Source organism: Ptychodera flava, chromosome 4 (genome assembly GCF_041260155.1).
Source record: "Ptychodera flava strain L36383 chromosome 4, AS_Pfla_20210202, whole genome shotgun sequence".
Lineage (NCBI taxonomy): Eukaryota > Metazoa > Hemichordata > Enteropneusta > Ptychoderidae > Ptychodera > Ptychodera flava.
The window spans coordinates 2,939,279-2,955,719 of record NC_091931.1 but is presented as its reverse complement, the minus strand read 5'-3'; the positions used below and the strand labels follow the sequence as shown (position 1 = coordinate 2,955,719).

Genomic DNA, 16,441 nt, shown 5'->3' with positions numbered 1-16,441 from the left:
TTTCAACTCTCGGCATTATTTTAGTCTTATTTCAACTCTTGGCATTATTTTAGTCTTATTCTAACTCTCTTTATCTTTTTACAGTACTATTCCGCGAAGTCGAAGTCTACATTTCATCAACATTTTCTTTGTTATAGCTGCCCCCCACCCCCAGCAAAGCAAATATCCCGCCACTGCTTTCAAACTTCGCTAGCCTCGAGCACAGACACGTCCTCGGGACAAGAGACCGTGCCACACCGACCTAACCAAGCCGTTCGGACCGGACGATGCTGCTTTTGGCGTGGTTTATCAAAAGTTTTGTTGAATTTTGTTTCTACGTATCTCTGATGGATATGAGAATCTGATTTTCACATAAAATTGCTGCTGATATGCAGTTGGCTCGGAAGGTTATAGTCACGGCTTGTAAACGAAACCGAGAGGCGTTCTTCCACCATATCATGCTTATTCTTTGCTGTGACTAGCTGTATGCATCATTACATTTCTACTATTTTGTACTCGCATATTTTCGTACCAATCGAGTTTTAGACAAAAGCCGCACCCAATCTTGTACTGTAACTAATTAAAGGTTTGTTATGCTGTTAGCAAGTACATAACAGAAATATACTTAATTGTTATGACTTAAATTTAGCGCAACTAGGAAATCATACTTGAAAGAACGAACATTGTTTTTGCATTAATTAGTACATTTATTTTGAAGAAAACTTAATTGCATACAATTCTGTAAATGTAAAATGCAAATTATGTACTGCTAAAATGACAGAGAGTTTGTAACTATCAGTAAACAACCTTTACAACGATTCTAAATTGAGGCCTTAGCGCACATATCAAAGAAGACCTGTATAAAAGTCAGAACGACGGAATTGGGATCAGAACGATCTCATTAAAACTCACAGCGACGACAGACATTATAATCTCGGTTTCTCTTCGCAGTATTCCATACAAATTCACCAGAATCAAATATTCAATATTTACTTGTCTCCTATTATTACAAACTTGAAATGTGTTTGGTAACTCTGTTTGTTACTCACATCTTCTTTCACTATTACACTGGGTAAATTTGACATATAATGTTTTCAAAGAATTAAAATAACTCTGAAATAAACCCTTGTATATTGCCGATAACGAATGGTCACGCAGTGTCCATAAAATTTTGTAAATAATCTTGAATGTTCATTATAATTGCTGACGTACACGTAAACATGGACAATATAGTAATGCATTATCACTCGCAATTGCATAAAAAAGCTGAAATTCCCTAGCAAATGACTTCAGATGCAACAAATACCCAGGCTGAAGAAATATGTGGTTTTGGTAACACACTAGATCAACATATTGAAATTTGTCATGTTCTTCGGAAGAGCCCGGTTTCCTTCATTAGATGCACAAATGAAATGGACAAATTACCACATGAAGGTGGAACAAAAACTGGAACTAAGGATCTAGGAATAGGTGTGAAAACAGGATGTGGTAAAACAAAACAGTGGCAGAAGATAGCAATGTAACTTTGCTTCTTCCATTGTGCTTTTGATGAACAAGACTTGTCTTTGAAAGCTCATACCATATATAGTCTAAGAGTGATAGCAAAACCACTTGTTTCTTAGACGAGAGAAACACGACTACACCGGTACTTCCCTTTGTCGTTTGAAATTACTTTTTACCAAACACAACTGTAAAGTAAACGAAGATTATTTTGTTAAATTTTAAATCATCAATTCTTACAGTATACATAGACAGTAGAAGTATCCACTCTAAAGATAATACATGAACAAGTCACTGAAAGATGAGCATTTTATATGCTTTGCACAACCAATGCAGATAGGATGAACTGGTTGCTAGTAAATCATTGTGAGACAATCACGATGAGTCCCTTATTACACAAAAGGAATTCAAGTTTTGATCAAATAACAATAAACATTTGTAATCATTAACATACGTTGCGTCATTTTTGAACAATTTTGCCTCAAGTAGTATTCAAAGTTTAAAGTTACTTCAAACTTTTATCTGAACCATTTTGAATATTAAATTTCGCAAACTTACTGCATTGTGTGCAAGTTTCTCATGAGAATAAAATTGGCAAGACAAAATTAGCCTTATTACACAACATAAACACATTAAAAACAAATCAATTGCAACAACACGATGATGATTTTTCTAATATGAAAATCGACATGGCACACACGAGAAGATGATGAACTTTCTGAGCAATACATCGCTCTGTTTTTCATTAGAAGCTTGCTGACCTTGAAACGCAGTATGTGTTTTGTGCAATTTACTCAGGCTCGAAGAATCCATGGGCACTCCAGTGAACACGTACTGGTACTTCGGCACGTCCTATCTCTTCAAATGTCTCACCATCAAGTACCAGGAGAAAAGACGGCTTGTCACCAACATTCATAACAGCTGACAGTACTACACCTAAGAGTAAATGAACAGTCCATATTATTAATATAACATTGATTTGAGTTACTCATGTATTATAAAACGAACTCATTTAAAATTTATTTTCACATAAAGACGAAGTTAAGGATAAGGATATAAGCATTCGTTACACCTTACCGATCTAGTGAAGAGAAACGTATGCACTCTCTGTTGAACTTTCAACTCTGGCTGGTTGCTCTCAATATTCCAAAAACTTGATCCGTCATGGGTACCGACTCTTTTTGTGATCAAATTTTATAATTGGCGAAATTGGTGATTTTGACTTTCCAGACCACAGGTAGTTCCGCACGCATTTACAGAGCTTAACTTACTTCAAGTCACTTCCATGATGCATCTGCTTACTGTTGTTGTTGTTGTTGTTGTTGTTTAACATATTAAAAAGCTTTCATGTCCGAAGTCATACAAACTCCAGGCTTTCAACTGTGTATCTCTATCTCCTGCAAATCTCTATGACTCTGCTTACCTTCATCCTCGTTCTTTGCGTCTGGTGCCGGTACGAATATTGGTTCAGCAGGAAAACAGTCCTCTTCCTCCCATGATTTGTAAGTCTTTTCTTTGCAGTCTCCCTTAAAAAGCTTTAGGAGATTTTAATAAATGTGATTAGTTATTGACAATACATACACCCGTACATCAACGAGTTTTCGGGTACCTAACTGAATATTGCAAGCCAGATAGGGCGACCCGTCCGGCGTCGTCGGTGGAAGCGCTCGAGTCTCGCTGAAAAGAACGCCCTCTACGACCCATCTTCTACTCCAATTTCAAAGCTGCTGACCCTAACATTGTTTCCAAAACATGTACGCATGTTCTTGCGAATGTGACAAGTTTTGAAAGCTTTGAAAGTTTTTAATTGAGTTGCAGACTCAGTGATTGATAAATAGTCGTCTGCATAGGGCACTCCAATTACGCTATCGGCGAAAGAAGTGTAAATACCGACATAATTTAATTTTGGCTGAATGGGAACTGATCCATGGGGATGAATGGTTGTAAAAACTAATAAAAATAGCATGAAAGACATTGGTAAAATACTCAATTCTTTATTACCTGTTTGAATTCATCTCCAAAACAATACATATATCGATACTCTTTTCCATTATATTGCCTGTAATTCACAGTTGGAAATTCAAGACCTGTGAATCAAAAACAAAACAAACTAAGGACAATCAAAGACGGAAGCGTTTGCTAGAAAATATGACAAGTACGCTTTGATGAGGGTGTTTTCTTCTTAACTGTAAATGAAGAGAGTTGTTGTCAATGAATACAGTAAATGAAGAGAGTTGTTGTCAATGAATACAGTAAATGAAGAGAGTTTTTGTCAATGAATACAGTCATAATTATGTTGCATCCAATGTCGCTTATGATACTCCAGAATGTATGCTATAGTACAAGTACTTAATTGGTAGACGGTTCTTAACCAATTACATTGATGTTTGATGGCGCTTCTTGACAAACCACACAGGAAAATATCATTTTGTGACTTACCATATTCAATATCAAATATGTTTTCTTGTATACAGTAAATGCTATCATCCGTCTGCTTTGTTGCTGAAGCTGTCGTGCCTTCTAAAGTTACTAGATTTTCCTCGGCAGTTGCATCCTGAAATGTTAAATGGTAGATCGTGTCAAATAATGACCGATTCACAATGACCAATACATTCGATGTCGAGGTCAACAAAAGTCACCCAAGATTAGTGTTAAACATTACTGGAACTGCATGACAGCTCAACAAAACTTTGGAAATTGAAATGTTAACACCCAATTAAACGCTATAATTTGCTATTTGATTCAGCAACCCTGATCGTGGCTAAACCTGTGTTTTACCATGGACAGAACAAACTCAACATTTTTCTCGTAAAATCTGCGGTCAAAGTCCACGTTTAGGCCCGAACATTGCGTCAAAAACTGCACATATTTTACAAAGTGGTGAGGCAAAATCGTGTTGGAGGTAAAAGCATGAATCAAATGTCTACAATCTCATTATTTTCTCGGTCAAAAATCTACATGAGGCGGAAAGGAGGGTGTAAACGACGGTATATATCCTTTCTATGGCAATGTCCCCTGCCCCTACCACCTGGGTTTTACACGGTATACATCCTTTCTATGGCAATGCCCCCTCCCCCTACCCACCTGGGTTTTTTACGCACCTTTTTCACATTTAACGGCAAAATAAATCTCCAGGGTTCTGCCAAATTCAACGGGTTGCCATCTTGAGCTGATTTCATGAACAATTTGTCAATCAAATCACTATCGTGATAACCAAATACATCAATTATCAGATGATGATCTTTCTCGTATGCATTGGCGTGGTGGAAGAGAAACATCGCCTCAGTCATGTATTTTGTCTCCAACTCTTCTCCAGTATCTCGTCGAATGATATGAAAGTACGTTTTCCATTCTGGGTGCCACTCAATACAATCACGAACTGGCTTTTTGAAAGGTTTGTAAAGGAGAGCCTTCCAGATGTTCACAACTAGTGGTTGTTCTATGTAGATATAGTAGTTTTCTGAGATTCCAAAGCTGTGATAATATGCTGGATGACTGTAACTCATTGGTACTGTGCAAGCAATCGTGGCTTTCTGCAGAGGATTTTCACATCCTAATGAGAGAAAAGATTGTACATCTACTTTGTTTCATGGAAATAATTTCTATTCTGATTTTCTTCATCTATGTTCACATATTATATCTTTATCTGATCGCTTATCTCACCTAGTCAAGTCTTGCTCGATATGTTGACGTTATTTCCCCCACATAACTTAATGACAATAATGATTGTAGACGCCCTCTCATCAATTTTGGGTTTTGCATTGTTCATTTTCGCGAAGTTGCTATAGTCAAAATTTGATTACACACAGAAAAAATCCTAGTCACTAATTATTTTTGATTTTTTTCGTTTTTAATAAACTTTCAAGCCTCAGGAAAAATCAAGTGAGAGAAACACAAAATACATGATGAGCGGGTGCTTATATACGACGATCGAAAAGTCATGTTCATTCTTTTGTTTCTTAAAAATTTAATGTAAATTTTTTGGGATCTTTTTAGATAGAATTAAATTGATCTGACTGCCCAACATGCGATATGACTCAAACCTTTTGATATACAATGTTTGGTCATTGACATTTAACCTTTTTCTGTTACAACTGAACTTGTTGACCTTCGTCTAGTATATATTTAACTAAGCTGACATCACATATCAAAGCGATTATAGTTGCCCATCAACAAGAAGCCTATTGTTGTACCTTTGTCTGCAGGTGGTATCTTGACAATATGATAGGTGCTGTATAAACCATACTTTATGGCAATATTGTAGACCGTTCCATCATTGTCTATGTGTGGATGAGCTGATGCACCATTCACCGACACAACGTCAGCATAGTCAATCTGTAGAGAGTGTGGTAATGACATGAAAAAAGATAAGCAACAACTATTGATACATCCCACATACAAACACATGCGTGTATATACACACACAGACAAATACACCCCCCCCCACACACACACACACACACATTATATATATATATATATATATATATATATATATATATATATATATATATATATATATATATATACACACACACATATATATATACACATACACTGACACACAGTGACACACATGTGTGTGTTTGTACACACACATACATATATATCATACATAAACACCCAAGATTATTACGACTGCCTTGACAGGAAATTGAAGTGTCAATGCAAAGGAAATTGAAGTGCTTGATGCAATAGCAGGGCATTAGGCCTTTGAGCATAGAATTTCTTCAAGTACAAAGTAATAACACTATTAAAGTCATACTTTATGCATCTCCTCAATCAGACCTACATAGCCCAACTTTGAATGCTAAGTATGAATGGGTGGGTCATATCGTCTTTGTCCCTTGGTAGGTAAGATTACATCTCTTAGTTATGTTACTCTGTCATGCAGAATTAAATATTTTTCTGTCTGGGAAACTACAAATAATGTATGCTACAAATCCACGATGTCACATTAACGTTCTAATGGTTTCAAAATGTTGCCATGGAGACATATATTGTTAATTTTTGAACTTCTAAACCAGCAAAGGACAAAGAAACAAAGATACAACAAAGCATTTTACATTGAGCATCTCTATTAATAGTTTGGCTTTTGTCTGCTGATCCTTGAGATACGTGAGTGGTACATATAAAATTAAAACATCAATAGGTACATTGGAATGTCCTTCACTGGTGATATCACGTATCAAGCCTGTAAGGACACATTTTGATTGTGAACTGTACTAATGGACCGACCTTCGACCTTTGGTGAAATTTTAAACTATGACCCTGAAGCTGTACCAACTCCATGTTTTCTTCAAAGTACACAGATCACGACCCCCCCCCCCTCCCCCGAAACACTCCAAATAAATTAATCTGACATCAATTGAAATCTTAAACCCGGTGAGCTTCATGAATTGATTTAAACGTCTGCTGTTTGAGGTATTTTCCACTCAGAGTAGAGAACTGTGGAACGTTGTTGTTTTCGTCAAACTTTTCTCATTTCGTCAAAATGCGGGCTCATTCATTGTCAGAATGGAGTGAATTTCATCAGAGAAAAGTAGAATAATCTTATATTGATTGAGGGAATGGGGTACAGATTATTGAATTGACAGACTGATAGGTTTCACATAATACCAGCACGTATCATCTCTTTTTTAAGTCCCATTAGCTGTATCTGTTTGCATTTTACTTACAGATATACCATCAAATCTTCACCAAGATATTTTGATTCCCGTTATCTCAAAATTTTACAATTTTCATCCATGATGATGGACATTTTGCGGTATTTACCACTGCAATATTTGAGTTGCAACTCAAACATTAATTTAGCTGTTAAAATCAAAGTTGTGTGTTCACCACTAATGTTTGCAAAACATTCTGTGCTGACACTGGGAAGCATTTTCACGCAAGTTGCATTTCAAATAGTCTTATTAAAAAAGATGCGAAAAAGATGCAGCTAATGGGACTTCAATAAACAAAGACCGTTTACCTTTTCTCCTAACGTAGCCAGAGTTTTTGGATCAACTTTCCTGATTTTATGAGTTTCCGTGATTCCACAGAAGTCTTCACCCATCTTAACTATATTGACAGCTCCATTGTCGGTAACGTCACCCATTTTGAAGTACGAGAAAAACCGCTGAAAGATGTTCTTGCATGGATCTGGATAGGCAAATGTGCCGAATGCTGAGAGTACGATGCGGTCAGCACCAGTAGCACGCTTGAAATCATCACTTCGTAAAAATTTACTCTGATAAGTGACACGGCCATTTTGAATATTGAATCGATGTATGTTGGAAAGTCCATCAAAAAAGTGATTGTATTTGTCGTTACCAACTTGGAAGACACTCGGACCATTTCGAAGTAAACTTCCAGATATCCACTCCGGTATGCGTCCTATTGACAAAGCATCGTATAATTGCATTGCGTTAATGATTCTGGTTCCGTTGTATCTCCATTGATCGACAAGGTTGCAAATATTATTTTCGATCTCGACAAATGGTAGTAGCAATTTGTAGCCAGACATCAAATACACAGATCCGGTTTACACAAAATCACAATTTCCCAACCATTAGAAATAACTATGAATATCCTGATTTACATAATCATTACGTCTTCTATACATCACTGAAGAGTATTTTCGTATGTCAGAACATTACACAAACAAACAAACAAACAAACAAACAAACAAAGGAACATGTATTACAATCATTTCACAGTGAAATTTCAAGATTTGAGTGATTTATTGCATTTTCTGCACACATCCATTTATTTATTCAAAGAATATCGCTGGTGAGAGTTTCTCAATAGGGCTATAGTTTTTCATGGGTTCAAACATTAGTCATAAACAGACTACACGAATCATAGAACCTTACAGCTGAAAAAGCTATGGGCTGGGAAAAAATCAGGATGTAAACAACAAACAAAATAATAAAATACATTTTTTAGTATTCATGGTGTTAATGGCATTGTCTAATATTCAGGAGTTCACATTAAATCAGTCGCGCTGATTTTCAACTTGCTTTATGAAAGATGGTGGATCTCCACCAAGTCATGCTGATATTGCAAGAGACAAAGCCTGTGAATCTATCCATTAAGTGCAGACATTTGATGTTTCATCCAAAAAACCTTACATACCCGGTGGCCAAACATTTCTGTACAACGCACCACCGGTACACCCCACCGCGGTCGGTATATGGCAGTTACTGCACTCATGACTCCACCCGTCAAAAACTCAAAAAAGGACACGATATTTAAACTTGGCACTCTGGCACTAGCTGAAGCGAACGTTTTATTCAATGAATTCGATCTTTCTGTTATACACTGGTTGTTCTTCACACTTGTATTTCCACGTTACTGAACGTGTTTTGACGAAGAGCTTAACCCGAAACGTCCGTGTTTTAATCCTCTGCTTTTACCTCCCGCTGTTCGGTCAATATTTTATTGTATTGTATTTAATATAATACCACGGTTACTCTACCTCACCGTGATAACCATGATAATACTTTATATTGTATTGAATCAGATTGTATGTATAAATTCAAATTGTGAGTATAAATTCAACAACATGGGGACCTCTATTACCAAAGTAAAAAAGGTGAAGGGCTATGGTATTCTCATTGTAAGTACATAAAACTTTGACAACACCATGCAAAAATGAAATATTGTCCCAGCTTTGATTAAAATATGCAAAAATGAAATATTATCCACACTCCTAAGGGACGTATGTTAGTAGACCAAGGAGGAGGGGGCTTTATGCCCAATGGAATATATACACGCACTGGCACTAATCTGGTGGGGGTCTATAACTACCACTGATACCATGAAGGGGACATGATATTCACTGTGGTAGTAGAGGACACTTTAACAACAATATGCAACCAGATATGAACTGTAAATGCTCACGTGTTTCATTATATATTGCAGTTATGTGTGAATTTGAACCTTTGCCACATGTTTGCAACTTCATTGAAAGTATTATGATCAACATAATGAACAATATTCACCACAGATTAACTCTATAGGTCATTAAGTATTCAAATACGCAGTTAGCTGTAATAGAAATAATTAATTTCTTTGACTGCTGTCACTGTATCACCTCTTTATATAGCAAGTGTAATTGCCTCTTGCCAAGTCCTTCAAACTGAATATTCCAAACTTTGAAAGCTCATTAGATATGCAAACTATAAATTAGCTGACATGAAAACTTAAGTGCGAAATGACTTCCAATATTGGTATAACCTGGTATAATCATCAATGTACATAGCATGTTATGCCAACTTTGATCAAATAAATCCAAGTACGGTATATATCCCTAATTAGGAAAGCTCATTAAATACACAAATTAGGAATTGGCTGAAGCAAAATTGCTTAATGCCTTTCAATAATGTTAGCCTACATAATGGTATCTTTAATGTACATAGCAAGTTTCATCAATTTTGGTCATGTAAATTCAAATATATATCCCTAATAAAAAAAATACCGCAATTATACGGTGTCGCTCAAATTTGATCAGAATTGGTACATACCAAAGATCAACAATAAGTGTTATTTCTATCTGTTCAGTGCAGGAAAATTATATGTTGATGTTATGACAATTTCTGCACAGTACAACCAGAAAATCAACAAGAAATATTTAAACCAGAAAATTAAGAATGACAAAAGTAAATAAGGTCTGAAACTTTAGGTACTGAAGGTCAACTTTAGCAACATGCATAGCAGAGAATCTGAATGTACAAAAATAGACATCCATGGTTTCAGCAGATCTGTTAATATGTCACAGTTCATAAACAATGAAAGGAAATGACCAGTTAGCTGTTTCAGTTTCTGCTACCACTCCCAAACATAATAGCTACCCTGCATACAAATAGGTTAAAGGTCAAAATCCTCTTATTCAGATGTGTGGGCTGATTCAGTTCACTGCCACCACTCCTGCACACTTGCAGTATTTCCCTTTTTCTTACCTCATTTGCACATTTTCGACACTGATGTGTTCATTTGAACAAATTCACATCTCAACCCCTACATCTACCTGTACACCAAATACTGAGACAGTAGCTTTGGCGGTATGGGAGCCTTTGTGTGTGACGGACATACATCCGCACATACATACCCACAAATATACAGACATACAGAAGCCACTCAGACTCATCATATAAGCTCTTTTGGGTATTTATATATAAACCAAATATGAGCTAAAAATTCATTAAATATGCAAATTAGGAGCTGCATGAAGTAAAAATGCTTAATGACTTTCAATAACGTCGTGTCATAGTATCTTTAATGTACATAGCAACTTTTGTCAACTTTGGTCTAGTCAATACAGATAAATATCCCTGATTATGAAGGTTCATTAAATATGCAAATAAGGAATTGGCTAAAGTTCAAATGCTTAATGACTTTCAATAATGTTCTTTCATAGTATCTTTAATGTACATAGCCAGTTTTGTCAACTTTAGTCTTGTCAATTCAGATGATTACCCCTAATTAGGAAAGTTCATAAAAGATGCAAATTAGGAATTGGCTGAAGTAAAAATGCTTAATGACATTTAATAATGTTCTATCATAGTATCTTTAATGTACATAGCCAGTTTTGTCAACTTTAGTCTTGTCAATTCAGATGATTACCCCTAATTAGGAAAGTTCATAAAAGATGCAAATTAGGAATTGGCTGAAGTAAAAATGCTTAATGACATTTAATAATGTTCTATCATAGTATCTTTAATGTACATAGCAAGTTTCATCAATTTTAGTTTTGTAAATTCAAATATATATCCTTAATTTCGAAAGGTCATTAAATATGCAAATTACGAGTTGGATGAAGTAAAAATGCTTAATGACTTTCAATAATGTTAAATCATAGTATGTTCAATATGGATACCAAGTTTCGCCAATTTTGATTGAGTAAATTCAGATATATACCCCTAATTACGAAATTTCATTAAATATGCAAATTAGTAATTATCTTTCACGTCATCCCTTAATAACTTTCACAGCTGATATATCTTGATGTGATCAACACTTGCAGCAAATCTCATCAAATTGTGTGCAGTCGTTCTCAATATATATCCGTTTTTTCTAAAATCATTAATTATGCTAATGACCAAAAAGTAAGCAAGCCACATCCACCAAAACTTTCAGTTCTTGCCATTTGCAAACTGAATCTATGTACCAGATTTGATTCTGATCTGATGAGCCGGTTTTGAGATATTGAGCACACAGACAGACAGACACACAGACAGACAGACATCGCTGCGACATATGCTCACGTGTGTCGACACGTGAGCAAAAAATGAAACATTATCCTTATACTTAAGGTACTTATCTATTGGCCGAAGGTAAGGGCTTTGTGTTCAGTGCAATATTACTTAATAGTACCAGCATCATACTGATCGGGGGCCCATAACTATCACCGATGGCATGAAGGCGACAAGATATTCATAGTAATAGAAGAATCACTCTGAGAAAAGCATCCAAAAATGAAATATTGTTCTCACGCTTCAGGGACTTATGTGCATGAACAAAAGGGGAGGGCTTTGTGTGTTATGTTTAATATAGAGGCATTAGTGCCATACTGAAGACGGGGCCTATAATTTTAAATTTTGTCGCGAAGGGGGACATGATATTCTCAGTGTAAGTAGAAAACACATTGATAACAAGATGCAAAAATGAAATATTGTCCTCAGGCATAAGGGACTTACGTTATTGGACGGAGGGGGGGGCCTTGAGTATAATGTATAATAAAGGCAGTAGCGCCATACTGAAGACAGGGCCTATAACTTTAAATTTTGCCACGAAGGGGGACATAATATTCTCAGTGTCAGTAGAGAACACATTGATAACAATATGCAGAAAAGAAATATTCTCTTCGAGCTTAAGGGATTTATATAGTAGGACGAAGGGGGAGGGGCTTTGTGAATAATTTATAATATACAGCCATACTAAGGACAAAGCCTGTAACTATCACTGAAGCCATGAAGGCGGACATGATATTCGTAGTGTCAGCAGAGAATACTTTATTAGCAATATTCACAACAAGAAATATTGTCCTCAGGCTTAAGGGACTGGTGTTATAGGACGAAGAGGGAGGGATTTAAGTACAATTCATACTACATGAACTCTAGAACCATACTGAAAGTGGGGCCTATAACTTTCACTGATGCCACGAAGGGGGACATGATATTCACAGTGTCAGTAGCGAACAGTTTGGTAGAAATATGCACAGTTAACCTATATGATTGTCCTTAGGTATAAGGGACTTACGTTATTGGATGAAGGGGGAAGGCTTAGTGTATAATGTTTTTGCATTTTTCTATCAAACTCTTCGCTACTAACTCTGAGAATATGATGTGCCCCTTTGCGACAAAATTTATAGTTATAGGCCCTATCTTTAGTACGGTGCCAGTGCCTCTATATTATACGTTATACACAAAGCCTCCCCCTCGTCCTATAATATAAGTCCCTTGATTGTGAGGACAATATTTCATTTTTGCATCTTGCAATCAATGCGTTCTCTACTGAGAATATCATGTTCCCCTTCATGGCATTATTTAAAGTTATAGGCCCTGACTTCAGTGTGGCGTTAGTGTCTGTATATTGTACATTATATACTAAGTCCCCCCCCCCCTTGTCCTATAGCATAAGTGCCTTATGCCTTAGGACAATATTTCATTTTTGAATCTTGCTGTCAGTGTGTTCAATATTAATTCTGAGAATATCATGCTCCCTTCGTGGCATCAGTTATAGCTAAAAGGCCCCAGATCTGTATGATAGTAGTACTTTTACAGATTGCATTGTACGTAAACCCCCTCGTGCAGAAAGATATGTCCCTTAAGCATGAGAATAATATTTAATTTTGCATTTTTTATCAAACTTTTTTCTGCTTACACCTTAAATATCATATCCCTCTTCATGACTTCAGTGATAGTTATAGGCTCTGCCTTAAGCATGGCGTGAGTGCCTGTATATATTGTATTGTACATAAACCCCAGGGTCGCCCAATAACATAAGTCCCTTAATTGTATGGACAATATTTCATTTGTGCACATCGCTATCAAAGTGTTTTCTTCTATTACTGTGAATATCATATCCCACTTCACTGCATCAGTGATAGTTAGGCCTATTGATCATGCATATGGTTCTTAAGTGTGAGGATAATATTTCTTTCTTCATATTTTTTTCATGGTCAGGACAATTTTTTATTTTTACATGGTGTTATCCAAGTTTTATCTACTTAGAATGTGAATATCATAATCCCATTGTAATCCCCCTTCCCCCTTCGTTTTAGGGTCATAAGCCCTTCGTATCCCCCTTCCCCCTTCGTTTTAGGGTCATAAGCCCTTCGTATCCCCCTTCCCCCTTGGTTTTAGGGTCATAAGCCCTTCGTATCCCCCTCCCCCCTTGGTTTTAGGGTCATAAGCCCTTCGTATCCCCCCTTCCCCCTTGGTTTTAGGGTCATAAGCCTTCGTATCCCCCTTCCCCCTTGGTTTTAGGGTCATAAGCCCTTCGTATCCCCCTTCCCCCTTGGTTTTAGGGTCATAAGCCCTTCGTATCCCCCTTCCCCCTTGGTTTTAGGGTCATAAGCCCTTCGTATCCCCCTTCCCCCTTCGTTTTAGGGCCACCCGTGACCCTCTCCATGGATCTAAATGCACCCCGGCTGAAGAAACTGACCTAGTTCCTAAATGCTATGTGATTTGTTTTTGTTGTACCAAACGTACATTTCTCGGTGATCCCTGATTTTTGTTCTTAATTTAGTAAGAGAATGATTTAAAGATTTCTTGAGAAACGCTTGTTTCGAGGCGTGAACTACCTTAACCAATGACATAATTCGATCACCGTCCTTTCTGCCGACCAGAAAAGGTCATTAAACTTTGAGCACAGTGTCATATTGATTGTTAAAACACGTACGCAGTATAATGCCGGCCGGCGAGAACAGTACAGTGCCCTGGCAGACATCTATGCCATGTCAAGGGGCCTTCATTCAACTTTAAGCCTGCCGCTCACGAGAGAAATTAGCTGAGTAAGTTTCATTCGAGGCTGTTTGCTCAGCCATTTTACCCTCCTGTGCGGCAGACTTTATACACGACTCGCTTACACAATAAACCCTTCGGTCGGAGAAAGTTCACTGAACTTGATTGTTTTCGTAGAAAAAAAATTGTTCCATGCAGCCACGGTCACTCCATAAAATCACAATACTGTATTATATTCTCTCAAATAATTCAAATTGAAAAATTTGAAAGAAATAAAAAATGTAAAAATGTGCGAACAGAATTTCTGACAAAAAAATTGAAACATTCTATACCTTTGAAATGTCACACACAGAGTGTCCCACCATTGTGGCACCTATAGTCAAGTTTGTTAATGTTCTCCATGTTTACGTTTACGTAACACATTGGGTAAATCGATCGAGTTATATCTCTTTTGTTCCCATGCAAAGCTGTTCCGTCCTTTAGCCGTACGCGCAGAAACGTTTCCATTGCAATACGGAAGACACGCAGCTGATCAATGGTATTTGTGACTGGTTGAAAATTAACTCCTGTTCCACTAGTATATTGCTCTCTCTCTCTCATTAAACGCTTCGTTCAGATTCTTATTTTGTAAACTAGTACCTCGATAAATTTTTGACTAAAAATCCGTCTTGGTGCGAAAATGTAAAACTTGCCTTCACTGTATCAAAGCTAAACCCACTATCAGTTGATTTTGATACAGCTGGGCGTGTTCACCGATACGTCTGCTTTAATTTACTGGACTTTGTGATCACTTCGCATTAAGTATGATTATTTTAAGAGTGGGTCCCGCCACCTTTACTCATTTTGTGATATTCAAGCAGCGCTGAGTTGACAACTTAGTTCAAGAGCACCTTGTCAATAGCGTAGTTTACATGTTTCCTTGTGAATGAAATAGCATACTGGTCCATACAATGCTGTGTATACAGCTGTCAATGTCATCCGTGAACGTGTATGGTGGATACTGAGACAAACATATTTAAACTTAATCTAGCCTGTATTCTTACCGACACGTTTTCGCGAGATTTCGATCATATAACGATTCATAATAATCAATAATTCGTCTGTCATATGAAAAAATTGGAAACGTTTATCGAGATGACGGAGTGTGTATGAATTAATATTCCACGTTTTGTCTGTCATATAAATTGGAAGGGTTTCAGGAAAGTTGCCTTTACACCGTCGTGCCAGGGACTGCAATGAATCCGTGCTATGGCCGGCTAGAGAAAAACCGTGTATTTACGATAAAATCAAACACTGAATGGTAAATACAATCATTGCTGGCGTTGTAATGTTTGAAGAATCGCTACAGTTGAACCCTTACACTCACCAGCTACACATATCGTGTAAGCACTTGATTGAAACTAATCGTCGCCATAAGTTCTACGTTCTTTAACCAGCCACATGGTCAATCTAACAAAGTACATCATAGTACATACCCTTCACTGTTGTGTTCAGGGGCTCAGGGTATTCCTGCGTCGCTGGTAAGGCGGTAAAAAGCTGTGAAATAGCTTTGCTATAACTCTCCCTGTTGTCTGTCCCCGCCATTGTTGAGTCTTTATGTCGGTCGACGTCGGTGTTCACGAATGGTACGCATGTATGATGTAGGATTGCTACTATAGATATAACGGTCCACTGTATACCACCCGGTGAACTGGTTACACATTACAATTAATGCGACCTTCATACATGTATATTGATGTGTGAACACTTGACAAGCCACGTGACTGAAGTATAATCATCAATGTTTTGCATTGCTGCATATTTCTGTGATAAATTTAACCCTACAGTGATATTTCTTTGTGCTCACTTCACATACAGCAGTGATTATGATTTTATTGCCATCCTAATACATTTGCTGTGTTTCTCGTGGCAGTATGTCACCGTGGTGATGAGGTCAACTGGGTTCACTGTCTGACACGGATGACCGCGAGTTGACCCCGCTCGGCTATTAAGGTTGCCTTGCAATAGACTAT

At 37.1% G+C, this 16,441-nt stretch overlaps 1 protein-coding gene across 1 annotated transcript; it reads right to left on the bottom strand.

Moving 5' to 3' along the window:
• Window positions 1-662: 662 nt before the first annotated feature.
• LOC139130688 (beta,beta-carotene 15,15'-dioxygenase-like) lies at window positions 663-16,346 on the bottom strand. Its single transcript, XM_070696439.1, has 8 exons — window positions 15,905-16,346; window positions 7,454-7,857; window positions 5,673-5,814; window positions 4,581-5,032; window positions 3,919-4,033; window positions 3,481-3,566; window positions 2,903-3,014; window positions 663-2,415 (listed from the first exon to the last, which is right to left on the bottom strand). The coding sequence occupies exons 1-8, from the start codon at window positions 16,011-16,013 to the stop codon at window positions 2,270-2,272; spliced, it is 1,566 nt and encodes a 521-aa protein (XP_070552540.1). The 5' UTR covers window positions 16,014-16,346; the 3' UTR covers window positions 663-2,269.
• Window positions 16,347-16,441: the final 95 nt, after the last annotated feature.